The 13703-nt window shown below is 40.2% G+C and overlaps 1 protein-coding gene across 1 annotated transcript in view; it reads right to left on the bottom strand.

Moving 5' to 3' along the window:
• The window catches only part of pola1 (polymerase (DNA directed), alpha 1), a 92314-nt gene that overhangs the window by 25382 nt on the left and 53229 nt on the right, over positions 1-13703 (bottom strand). The window contains exon 34 of the mRNA XM_034109021.2: positions 5497-5628. Coding sequence (XP_033964912.1) covers positions 5497-5628 — 132 coding nt within the window. The remainder of the gene's footprint in view (positions 1-5496; positions 5629-13703) is intronic.

The following is a 13703-nucleotide window of genomic DNA, read 5'->3' as shown; positions in this document are numbered from 1 at the left end:
CCTTCTCTGGTCTTCATTCACCCTTTCTCTCCCCCCCCCTCCCCCCTTTCTTCTCTCGCCCCTCAGCCCGTTTCCAGGGGCGACCCACGTGACGAGGGTAATTGCAATAATTTGTTAAACGCCATGGCAACGGTGGTTAGATGGGAGGGGTTTACGGAAAAAAAAGCAGAAGAAGAATTGGTAGGTTCAGGAAACAAGCAAATCTCTCACTCTGCCAACAGGACGAGAGGAGGACAGGACGACGACAGTGTGTGTGTGTGTGTGTGTGTGTGTGTGTGTGTGTGTGTGTGTGTGTGTGTGTGTGTGTGTGTGTGTTTAGGAGAGAGTGTGTGTGCGTAAGAGAGGGTGAACAAGTGTTTGCCCATTCTCAGGGTGCTGCTTTATTGATAATGGGTGGGGGGGGGGACAGGAGGTAATTTCACTAATGATTAATGTCTCTGTGGTCCGAGCTTAAGACGCCGACACACATGCACATTTATACATCTGCACACACACACACACACTTTCCCTCTATCTGGCCAGACAAACAGCTCTATTTGAACTCTCCCTCGGCCTGAAAGGAATCCTTAATTACACAATATTACCCCTCTTCATTGCCCCGCAGTGTGTGCTGTGTCCGCCGCTGCTCAGCCTCCAGTGGTGTGTGTGTGTGTGTGTGTGTGTGTGTGTTGCCTTGTGTGAGGTGTAAGTATTCACTGGTAGCAGCTGTTTCACACATCGTGACAAAGGGGTTGAGGGGTACTCGCTCCCCGCACATTCACCAAACTAATTGATTTCTGTTCAGCACTGTGGGAGAGTTACCCACACACACACACACACCCACACACACACACACTTTTACAGACAGTGCATTCCACGCTCTTAAGACGAAGGTGTTGGAAGCAGAGAGAGAGAAACCTCTAGACAACACAGGCCTCCAGTTAATTTCATAGTCAGTACAACTTTCTGTTGTTTCTATTGGAGCTAAACATATATCGTCAGAATCAATAGAACAATATATAACGACGCAAAGATAATGTCTGTGTTGTCCTGTAGTGTTGTGTCGGAAGTGGGTCCTTTTGCCTGAAACGTAGCTTATATCCTAAGGAATTATCAAACTTTAACCTTCACGTTAGCATGGAGACAAGGCGTATGTTGAAACATCAGATTACACAATAACAAGACTTCTAAACTAATTGTGCAATCGTCTGCAATAATCTCCGTCCACACCAACAAGCTTGAAAATATAACATATAATAATGATCACTTTCAGGTGTATATCAGTATGTAGTGTCTCTACTTTAAAGAGTCCTCTCCTGCTGATGTTCAGGTGTATATCAGTATGTAGTGTCTCTACTTTAAAGAGTCCTCTCCTGCTGATGTTCAGGTGTATATCAGTATGTAGAGTCTCTACTTTAAAGAGTCCTCTCCTGCTGATGTTCAGGTGTATATCAGTATGTAGTGTCTCTACTTTAAAGAGTCCTCTCCTGCTGATGTTCAGGTGTATATCAGTATGTAGTGTCTCTACTTTAAAGAGTCCTCTCCTGCTGATGTTCAGGTGTATATCAGTATGTAGTGTCTCTACTTTAAAGACTCCTCTCCTGCTGATGTTCAGGTGTATATCAGTATGTAGTGTCTCTACTTTAAGAGTCCTCTCCTGCTGATGTTCAGGTGTATATCAGTATGTAGCGTCTCTACTTTAAAGAGTCCTCTCCTGCTGATGTTCAGGTGTATATCAGTATGTAGCGTCTCTACTTTAAAGAGTCCTCTCCTGCTGATGTTCAGGTGTATATCAGTATGTAGTGTCTCTACTTTAAAGAGTCCTCTCCTGCTGATGTTCAGGTGTATATCAGTATGTAGTGTCTCTACTTTTAAAGAGTCCTCTCCTGCTGATGTTCAGGTGTATATCAGTATGTAGTGTCTCTACTTTAAAGAGTCCTCTCCTGCTGATGTTCAGGTGTATATCAGTATGTAGAGTCTCTACTTTAAAGAGTCCTCTCCTGCTGATGTTCAGGTGTATATCAGTATGTAGTGTCTCTACTTTAAAGAGTCCTCTCCTGCTGATGTTCAGGTGTATATCAGTATGTAGTGTCTCTACTTTAAAGAGTCCTCTCCTGCTGATGTTCAGGTGTATATCAGTATGTAGTGTCTCTACTTTAAAGACTCCTCTCCTGCTGATGTTCAGGTGTATATCAGTATGTAGTGTCTCTACTTTAAAGAGTCCTCTCCTGCTGATGTTCAGGTGTATATCAGTATGTAGTGTCTCTACTTTAAAGAGTCTCTCCTGCTGATGTTCAGGTGTATATCAGTATGTAGTGTCTCTACTTTAAAGAGTCCTCTCCTGCTGATGTTCAGGTGTATATCAGTATGTAGTGTCTCTACTTTAAAGAGTCCTCTCCTGCTGATGTTCAGGTGTATATCAGTATGTAGTGTCTCTACTTTAAGAGTCCTCTCCTGCCTGATGTTCAGGTGTATATCAGTGTGTAGTGTCTCTACTTTAAAGAGTCCTCTCCTGCTGATGTTCAGGTGTATATCAGTACAGTATGTAGTTGTCTCTACTTTAAAGAGTCCTCTCCTGCTGATGTTCAGGTGTATATCAGTATGTAGTGTCTCTACTTTAAAGAGTCCTCTCCTGCTGATGTTCAGGTGTATATCAGTATGTAGTGTCTCTACTTTAAAGAGTCCTCTCCTGCTGATGTTCAGGTGTATATCAGTGTGTAGTGTCTCTACTTTAAAGAGTCCTCTCCTGCTGATGTTCAGGTGCATATCAGTATGTAGTGTCTCTACTTTAAAGAGTCCTCTTCTGCTGATGTTCAGGTGTATATCAGTGTGTAGTGTCTCTACTTTAAAGAGTCCTCTCCTGCTGATGTTCAGGTGTATATCAGTGTGTAGTGTCTCTACTTTAAAGAGTCCTCTCCTGCTGATGTTCAGGTGTATATCAGTGTGTAGTGTCTCTACTTTAAAGAGTCCTCTCCTGCTGATGTTCAGGTGTATATCAGTGTGTAGTGTCTCTACTTTAAAGAGTCCTCTCCTGCTGATGTTCTGGTGTATATCAGTATGTAGTGTCTCTACTTTAAAGAGTCCTCTCCTGCTGATGTTCAGGTGTATATCAGTATGTAGTGTCTCTACTTTAAAGAGTCCTCTCCTGCTGATGTTCAGGTGTATATCAGTGTGTAGTGTCTCTACTTTAAAGAGTCCTCTCCTGCTGATGTTCAGGTGTATATCAGTATGTAGTGTCTCTACTTTAAAGAGTCCTCTTCCTGCTGATGTTCAGGTTGTATATCAGTATGTAGTGTCTCTACTTTAAGAGTCCTCTCTTGCTGATGTTCAGGTGTATATCAGTATGTAGTGTCTCTGCTTTAAAGAGTCCTCTCCTGCTGATGTTCAGGTGTATATCAGTATGTAGTGTCTCTACTTTAAAGAGTCCTCTCCTGCTGATGTTCAGGTGTATATCATATGTAGTGTCTCTACTTTAAAGAGTCCTCTCCTGCTGATGTTCAGGTGTATATCAGTATGTAGTGTCTCTACTTTAAAGAGTCCTCTCCTGCTGATGTTCAGGTGTATATCAGTGTGTAGTGTCTCTACTTTAAAGAGTCCTCTCCTGCTGATGTTCAGGTGTATATCAGTATGTAGTGTCTCTACTTTAAAGAGTCCTCTCCTGCTGATGTTCTGGTGTATATCAGTGTGTAGTGTCTCTACTTTAAAGAGTCCTCTCCTGCTGATGTTCTGGTGTATATCAGTATGTAGTGTCTCTACTTTAAAGAGTCCTCTCCTGCTGATGTTCAGGTGTGTATCAGTGTGTAGTGTCTCTACTTTAAAGAGTCCTCTCCTGCTGATGTTCAGGGTGTATATCAGTGTGTAGTGTCTCTACTTTAAAGAGTCCTCTCCTGCTGATGTTCAGGTGTATATCAGTATGTAGTGTCTCTACTTTAAAGAGTCCTCTCCTGCTGATGTTCAGGTGTATATCAGTATGTAGTGTCTCTACTTTAAAGAGTCCTCTCCTGCTGATGTTCAGGTGTATATCAGTGTGTAGTGTCTCTACTTTAAAGAGTCCTCTCCTGCTGATGTTCAGGTGTATATCAGTATGTAGTGTCTCTACTTTAAAGAGTCCTCTCCTGCTGATGTTCAGGTGTATATCAGTATGTAGTGTCTCTACTTTAAAGAGTCCTCTCCTGCTGATGTTCAGGTGTATATCAGTATGTAGTGTCTCTACTTTAAAGAGTCCTCATACTGCCTGTGCTGCAGCACCTCTTTTCACCCTCTGTCTGAAACCAGAGCTCAGATTGCTCCGATTGGTTAGCTGGCCAGCTCTGTTGTGATTGGTCGACCGCTTAGAGATGTCCCGCCCCCTAGCCTCTCACGTACAATGTGTTGGAGCGCTAGCCAATAGAAGTGCCACTGTGAGACATGGAAAGGTGTCACAGTGTTGACTGATGAAACCCAATTAATCAGCAAAGTGTAAATGTGACTAGCTTACAGCTCAATGTTCCCACCTTCCAAGTATTCACCCTGTGAAGCATGTAGGAAATAGGAAGTGTTCTTTTAAGCAAACGGCATCCCTGGATAATTGAGACAAATCTGCCTGATCTTTAAAGTTACAAATCATTTGTTGTATTTTTTGTCCCTGCAGTTTCTCCAATGACCCGGTTTCCCCAGAAGTGTCACCTTATCATATTAAAAAAAAAGAAAGAGTGCATGTTAAACTTGGTATTCAAAGGAAGAATTATTAAGTGTTTTTCACAGATCATGCTCCTTCAAATCTCTCTCCTGCCCTTTTCATTCGGCGAGGATAATGTGGTCTTTGGTGGGAAATGTCAGCGCAGCGCCCTGCTGAGGGTTCCTTCATCTCTCGTCCAAATCCAGTTTTAAAAGGCCTCTTTTATTATTACCGCTGCTGTTGAATCCCAAATTGTGTTAAGACAGTCCAACCTTTCCATAAACACTTACCGGAGGGTCAATTTTCACATGTTTTTATTTGATTACATGCAGTTTATCAGAACACTTTGATTTAGTCAGCTTAAGTATAATTAAGTTACCTTAGCAATGTTTTGATATGCTAGAAACAGTGGTAGGGTGCGGAAAATGTACATTTCATTCATATTTCTTATTCATGTTTTGAAGAGATTTGTTTTTGTGAAGTTTCCTTGGAGGAAAAATGATTCAGAGGTAAAAAAAAACGGGCTGGCCAGCTGCGCTAATCTAACCAGTTTCAGTATTAAAGGAGTCTGAATAAAAAACTAAATGAAATCCATTTGCGTCCCTGCAGGTGGGGAAGCAGTAAATACACGAGTGTGGCTTTGTGTGTGTGTGAAGCAGTAGTCATTTCGGAGTAGTATTTCTACCTGTTTTGGGAGAAAATACAGCTTTTCTGCCAGTTCAAGTCAATTAACTCAAAATGCAGTTACACACATTAACCCTCTCCTCCGTTTACCCGCCTCTTGGTGAAGTAGTAATACATCAGTGTGGTTTTGAGTGTGTGTGAAGCAGAGTTTTGGTCATTTGGAGAGCTGTACTCACGGAGTAGTATTTCTTGATGTGGCGCCGGATGTCGAGCAGCAGTTTGTTGCAGATGTTGACGGCCTGGTCGATGGGACGTTCCCCACAGGGCAGGTGGCAGCAGCGCAGCAAACTGGGCTCACACTTCAACCCCTGAAGCACAGACAAAGTGAGTTAATTAACTGATGCTTAGAACAAGGGCTGTGCGATTATAAGAATCACGATTATTTTTGTCGATAATTGACTTCACGATTATTAAATACGATTATTCATTGACTTTGAAAACATCCATTTATTGAACTTTAAAACAAATACAAATAATAACTTGAACAGCCACCCTGAACGTATAATTCAGCTGAAAAACCAATACAAAAATAAATGATACATTTATATTTACATTTAAATAAATAATATCAAAATAATAAATACCAATAAACAAGATCAACAAATATTTTGGAGCGCACTTCAACAAGCTACTAAACATATGTAAATATGTTTAATACAAATAAATTAGACTAAAATAAATTAGATCAAATATGTTGCAATGCACTGTCACAACCAAGCAAAGCAAATAATCGTTTTTTTCGATGTTGTTGTTTTCGGAATTGTGGCCAAAATCATAATTGCGATTAAAATACGATTAATTGCACAGCCCTACTTCGAACAACATGTCCCCTGTTACGGTCATTTGGACTTACTTAAACCTTTCCTTCGAATATTTTATGAATTGTAAGGTGCCCTTGGGTGCTTTGAAAGGTGCCTCTCAATAGAATGAATTATTATTATTATAGTTTGAGTATCTTGAACATCAAAAAAGGTGGATTTTTCTTCGCCAAATGAAAGCCAACCTGTCTCGGCAGCACCTACGTCATTACACATAACACAACAGAAATAAATAACGATTTAAAAAAATAAGTTGAATAGGAACATGAATGATACAAAAATAGAATTAGAAAACGGACAAGTCAAATCAAAGCAATCTGATTGGTTCTTAGCCATGAGATAATGATGAGCGTATATCACGGTAGAATTGTAAGTTACTTTTCACAAGTCAGTATCCCTCCGCGTCTGAGAAAAACTGTTACATTACGTCCGTTATGAAACTAACTAACTACAAAGCTTAAGATGGACACATTTAAGGTTAACTTTCGACCTCCGGGGGGTCCTTACTATGGAGTGAGTGGATCGAGTGAGTGCCTATCTCCAGAAAGCAGCCTAAACGACGACATGCAGAGCTTCCGTGAAGAGCAGGCAGACCACTGGAGAAGAAGTACCACCATTCAAAAGCTTCTGATGCGGGTCTTGGAAACAAAGCAGAGAAGTATGACCGTTAGTGGCCACAGGTTCTCTCCAGAGCTACTGAAGCCGAATCTCGGGGACCGGAGAAAGTGGAGCAATATTCTCGCCACGCCAAGCAACAGCCTAGAACAACCTCAACCTATCTAAGTAACCACGTAAGCATGCTACTGATGCTGGACAGGTTTTCAGTGGGTGCCCAATAAACTGGCAACATACAAATGAATGTAAATAAATAGACAAATAATGGATCAACGCTCTGTCTAAATAGAAGTATAACGGGTTGTTTTTTTAAATAAAAGTTTAAATTAAATAGTTACAAATAAATAAGTAATATTTATATATATTTTTTTTACCATTTAATTTTATAAAATATTTTTTTTAATTATATTTCTATTTGAGTATCAATCATTTAATAGTAATAATGATATAATAAATAAATAATTTAATATTTTTTAAGTAAAAAGTGGTCATTCTCATCAACTGATGGCACTCAGTCGTTGTGTCTTATTTAAAGCAAATATAGCTTTCTTGCTGTCCCGAGTATCTTTATAATGTATTGCACTTATTCCAAGTTGTTTTGGATACAGTGTCAGCTTAATTAAACGTATATCTAGGTTTTCTGAACGCGGGGAAACCTTGCGATACACTCCTTTTCCATCACCAGTAGTCGAGCAGGCGTTTCTCTTTTTAAAAGAGATGTCACACTAAAACTGTTCTCAGGTGAAATTGCCTTGTAGAAACATGTGGGGCTTTTACCTTTGATTGTCACATGATGGAGTTAGTTATAAAGGCTTTTAGAGAAAAGCATTTACTACAATCTCAATCCAACGACTACAATGTGACTCACGGCAGAGTTAATACATGTAGCATCCGGTGCATTAATATGTGTGGCGCACAGGACTGATCAAAGCAGTTCCCCAACATAACAACCACAGGCCATTCCCTTTACACCTAAACAAAGCACATGTCACAGAAGTGGAAAGTGTAAAAGGTTCACACACCCCTGAGTGCAGGACATTTTCACATTATTGTAGCCTGAAGAGAAGGAGGTCAGCAATGACCTTAATAACACTCAATTGACAGCACGGTGTACAGCTAATGCAATGAACGAAGAAGTCACGGAACAAAACAATTACACTAAATATAACAGCTTAAAACATTTAGATGATGCATTGACGGCAGCAAGAAAAGCTTTCTGCAGGAAGTCAATGACTCACAGGTATGCCCACGCCACACGGGCCAACAACGGGTATGACCACCATAGTTGTTAATTACACATGCATATTAGCAGTAGTATTGGCTTATTAATGCCTTATTCTTTATGACCATATTCTACAAGTAATGAACCATTAGTTGAGAGTTTTTTCCTCAATAACCCTCTAATTAGTGCTGATGTATTGCAAGTAAGGAAGTTGTTGTACATGAATCTTGGTCTTAATATGCTCTGCTTAATATGGGTCTAATAAGGCCAGTAGTACCACAAGAATAGCCATTCTTAACACTTAACAAATATGATCTATTCTTATGTAACAAGAAATTAAACTATAAGTGTTAATACCTCAAAGTTAGGTATTTATATCTAAGAATATGTTTTGGGGTATTGACAGTTTGGCTACCAAGGTGATATTGAACTGTATGTTTCATATTGCACATTTATATTTTTGTAAAATGTGTACTGAAGGTTAGACAGGAAACCGGGTACAGGAAGTCGGAGAAAGTGAACTGAATAGCATGGCAGTAGACTGCTACTAATTTCCCCTATGCAACCTGAAGAGTAAAAGGGTCAAGTCCGTCAGAAAGCAATGACTGTAAGTGTAAGCCTTACACTGTAAGGATTAGTAACATGTATTGTGTTTATGTGATGACATTTGGAGATGTTAAACACAATGAGAAAATGCGTTAGCCATACGGCTAGCGTTAGCATACATGCTAGCGTAGCCATATGGCTCTGGCGTTAGCCATACTGCTAGCGTTAGCATACATGCTAGCGTTAGCCATATGGCTCTGGCGTTAGCCATACGGCTAGCGTTAGCTATATTTGCCTTGTTTACGATCCTATGTGTTAATCTGTATGTTACACTTGCATGTATGAGGATCATTAAGTGCCTTTGTAACAAATAAGTCAATAAAGGAGGGGGAGCATGGCTGCTCATTCCCTGGCTCTCAAAAGAGTTTGGCTGGCTGTTTAATCTCTGTTCACACTGAGACAGTACAACAAAAGAGAGAACAGTACACCTAGTGTGTAAGTACATACAAGCAGGTCCCACAGTATGATCACAAATACATAAACTCTGTTAAAAATCAGTTTTTATTAAAAAGTACAGGCTGCATGTGTTCTCAGCCTTGGAGAGAACTTGAACATGTTTTGTGATGTGTCTGAAACCTCCCTTAGTGGTTCATTAATAAACAGATATTTCCAACGTGTGCCTACTTTGTTTCATGTACTGTTGAGTTAATTTCAGTAGCTTTGTGCTATAATGTATTTACAAAGTGTGAATAGGAGGCCACTTTAGAATAGGGAACCTGTTCAGGTCAATTAGAGGTCAAACTACTAGCGTATTGGTTATGAACAAGACTTCACTTTAAAATAGGGAACATGTTCTTAGATATAAATACCTAATTTTGAGTTATTTAGACACAATTAACACTTAAAGTGTCATGTCTTGTTACATAAGAAGATCATATGTGTGTTATTATGGGAGAATGACTATTCTTGTGGTACTACTGCCTTAGGCCCATATTGAGCAGCACATATTAAGGACCAAAACTCATGTACAACAACTTCCTCACTTGCAATAAATCAGCACTAATTAGAGGGTTATTGAGGAAAAACTCTCAACTAATGGCTTATTACTTGTAGAATAAGGTCATGTAGAATAAGGCATTAATAAGTGTTTTATAATGACTAATAAGAGCCAATTACTGCTAATATGAATGTTAATTAACAACTCGTTGATGGAGAATTTGTGTACCTTAATATAAGTGTTACCCAGATTTTCTGCCAGTTTAACCCAATCAACTCCTCTTCCTCTCCTCACTTTACCCTCCTCTTCCTCTCCTTCATGTGTTTTTTATTCCTTCCCGTTTGTTCTGGATGAAAGCAGCCTCCCCCCTCTCCTCCCTCCCACTCTCATTCCAAGCTTCATAACAGGAATCTCCCCTTCCAAACAAATCATATCGACCAAAATTAAAAAAGACTCCCCGGTTAAATTATTGCTTCACAGTTTTTAATAAAAACACTCAAGGATGACGTGTGAAGCTTCGGATCAAAGTTTAAATATTTATAAAACAAGGATCGTATCTTTTAACACTCCTTCAAGTATTTTTCAACAACCCAAACAAAAAGCCCTCGAGAAAACTGTTTAATAAACATTTGTGTCTCGCCCTGACTGTCTCTTCTCTGTCAGAAAATAGAAAGAAAGCTTTTGCGGTTGCTCAAAGTTCAAGGTGTCCGTCTAATCCCAAATACTTTCACCCCAATATAACGTAAAACAGAGGAAAGAAGAAAATCTCCACATTTGAGGATGAAAACAGCATTTTCTCTGACATTTTTGGAAGAAAGATTACTTCAACAATATCAAAAAGCCAGAAACTTTTTACATTTCCGCTGTTTTTTTATACTTCTTTATGTGCAGAATATTAGTTTGACTTCAACTGAATCTGCTATACAGCCAATTCATGTGGAAATAAACCTGTGTATCTGCTGAAAGTGCACTTAAATAGCTTCCTCAAACTATTTTAACAACATGTATAACCGTCGACCCTGACTGTTTCTTTCCCGTCTTTGCTTTATTAAACTGAACCGAGGGAAATCCCTGCAGTTTATCCAGATTTTCTCTCCCGTTTCTTAATCTTTCCGCCCTCCCTCCACCATCAAACATGTTCTCCCCCTCTGTCTGTCCTCCATCATCCGTCACGCCTCCTCCGAACATCTCTGGCTCCGATTCAGCGCCGGAGTCAAGGCCCAACTGGTCCTCCCTCTCCCTGAGCTGTTAGACCATGCTCACCACCCTAATTAACTTACCGTCCTTATCACTTTCTGTGCGTGTGTGTGTGTGTGTGTGTGGGTGTGTGTGTGTGTGTGTGTGTGTGTGTGTATACCGGCCTCTGACACATGCTGGAAATCAAACCAGTAATCAGACAGATGTTAGTTGGTTCAGAGTGATTCCAACACACATTTAAAAACTTAACACAAAAAGTAAGGCAATTTGTGTTTAGTAGATAATTTCTATGTTGTAACAATGCTTTTTGGCAATACATCTTATACCGTTGGAAAGCCTGTTTTCTTACCTTTCCAATGGTATCACATTTGTGAGGAAGAAGCTTTTGTGGGATGAACAGCAGAGCTGAGTATATGGGGTGCGCCCATGAAAAATAGACAGATATCCTCGACCAAACACAAATTGCCTTACTTTTTGTGTTACGTTTATATTCTACTGTTAAAGTATTAGACCCCATTTACACGCATACGAAACGCAAACGAACCGAATACGATCAAAAAAGTCTTCCGTTCACACGAGACCGCTCGGGAGCGCTGGAGACGCTGTAGTACATATGCCGGGCCTGTAAGTGGCGCTGTACTTCCGCCACAAAATACACCAAAAGCAGCGAAGAAGATCCCCGAGCATGGTTGCCATGGTTGCCCTTCTGGTTATTCTCCGCGGTGGATTTAGCAACATGTAGTTCATGTAGTTCTCCATGTCCACTTGTTGCTGATGGTTGTGGCCGAGGAGCTGTAGATGTTGCACTAACTCTGTAGCATGGTCAGTAGCTAGCAGAGGCGGGGCTATGGCTTCATCGTTATCAGGAAAGTATCGTATAGGACGTACACACGGAGCCGTTTGGCCCCCAGAGCGTTCCGTCCGCAGATCTATCCACCTCGGGACCCGTTAGCGGGGTCCGTTTCCGCGGTTCCGTTACGGCCTCGTGTGAACGAACGGGCTATACGAAAGAGAAAAGTAGCGGATACAACCGTTTGCGTTCTCGTGTAAACAGCACCTTAGGAGAAAGTACGTGTTTAAGGGCTGCAACAACTTGTTTTAAAAATATCAATTAATATCTGGATTATGGTGTAAAATACAGAAAATTGTAAACAATCGACATCCCAGTTTTGTAAAGTCCAAGAGATGAAATGTCTTGTTCACTTTAATACAATGTAAAACCGAGAAGAGCAGGAAATCGTCTAAAAACACGATTTAAAGATCTTTTTGAAAGACGATTAACCTCAATTAGAAAAGTGATTATTTCTGTTCATCAACTTGATGCAGCTCTTGTTTCTTTTGATATTTTGAAATGTGCAAAAACATAGATTAAGTCAAACTAAATTGGATAGTTTTTTGTTATGTTTCCTGTGTGTGTGCGCGTGTGTGTGTGTGTGTGTGTGTGTCTCACTTGAAACATACCAGTGTATCTGCTACAGTGTGTCATGATATGAGTGTGTGTTTATAATACTCCTTTTTTATTTTAATGCAAGTTCTCCCGCCTTCAGAGGACCGAGCGTTGTCAGTTTTATTAGTGTCTCTCAGACGAGGAAAAAGCTGTGTGCCCTGCTCCTCATTAGACGCTGATACACACACACAACCTTGGCCTGACAAATGGTAGGAGATCTGTTGTGTGTGTGTGTGTGTGTGTGTGTGTGTGTGTGTGTGTGTGTGTGTGTGTGTGTGTGTGTGTGTGTCAGGGGTTAAGGAAAGGCTTTTCAAGTTGTGGAGTCCAAACTATGCCAATGAAAACAGAGTCGGCGTTGGAGCCAGGCAGCTGTCTAAAAATACAGACGCAGACACAATATGGAGGATGACTGCAGCGAGGGTCCTTCACAGAAAGAAACTCAAACGCCTCTTCGTGCTCGAGTCACTACCATTTAAACAGTTAAACACACCAATGGTGATTAAAGCAATCTTCTCTTTGTCATGTCGGTCTTTATTTGAATCTCTGATGTGTGTGCATCTCCACAACTCCTGCTGCTGCCTAAGATATAGCTTGATCATTGTTAGCTATTCTTTCTTCAGTCCTAGTCACGTCATAAATGTCCCTATTAGTTTCCCTTTATTGTATTTGATCAGCTGTTTTAGTTGACTGCATTTTAGGCTTATTGTTAAAGAAAAACCCCTCACTATTTCAGTAGCGCTTCTGTCAATGAAAGGTGGTTTACTCATTAGGTTTACATGTATTATTTCAGCCAAAATATTGTTTAATTTCCAAGGTTTGTTGTTGAAAGACAGATTTGATTAAACATTTTGTAGTTTTTTTCACTAGATTTATTGTCTTTTTTCATCCAGAATATTGCATGCTAATATGGTCACAGCTAGTGTTTATATAATAAATAATAAAGCCAGTGGCAACTTGTAATTTTTCATTGTTGATGAAGATATTTAGTCTTATTTGATAAAATGAACACTGGTTGCATTGGTTCATATGAACTCAGTTGCCAGTTTCATCAGGTACAGCGAGCTAAAGCTAAGTCTAATACAAGCATTACATCCTCCCTGCACTGCGTGGTTAACACAGTACGATGTTGCAGATACAAGTATTTCCACCATAAGGCCCCTTGGGACTGCGTATACAGAAAATATAATATATAATGAAGTTAAGTGGAAAAATACAGTTTTCCTAATGTTTGAGGATATAAGTGTTCAAATCTTTTAGTAAGCGGACATAGTAGCGTAGGTTAGGGTTAGGGTAATGTTGTGAATCGAGTGGCCCATTGTGGTGGTGGGGTTATGGTATGGGCAGGCGTATGTAATGGACGACGAACACAGGCCACTCGATTCACAACATTACCCTAACCCTACCCCTCACACCAGATACTGCCTGTTTTTCAGACCCCCCCCAATAAAGCAAAACTGCACGTTTCAGAGTGGCCTTTTATGGTGGCCAGCCTAAGGCACACCTGTGCAATAATCATGCTGTCTAATCAGCATCTTGATATG

Source organism: Pseudochaenichthys georgianus, chromosome 20 (assembly GCF_902827115.2).
Source record: "Pseudochaenichthys georgianus chromosome 20, fPseGeo1.2, whole genome shotgun sequence".
Taxonomy (NCBI): Eukaryota; Metazoa; Chordata; class Actinopteri; order Perciformes; family Channichthyidae; genus Pseudochaenichthys; species Pseudochaenichthys georgianus.
The sequence above is the reverse complement of the archived record's forward strand: the minus strand, read 5'-3'. Positions and strand labels throughout refer to the sequence as shown.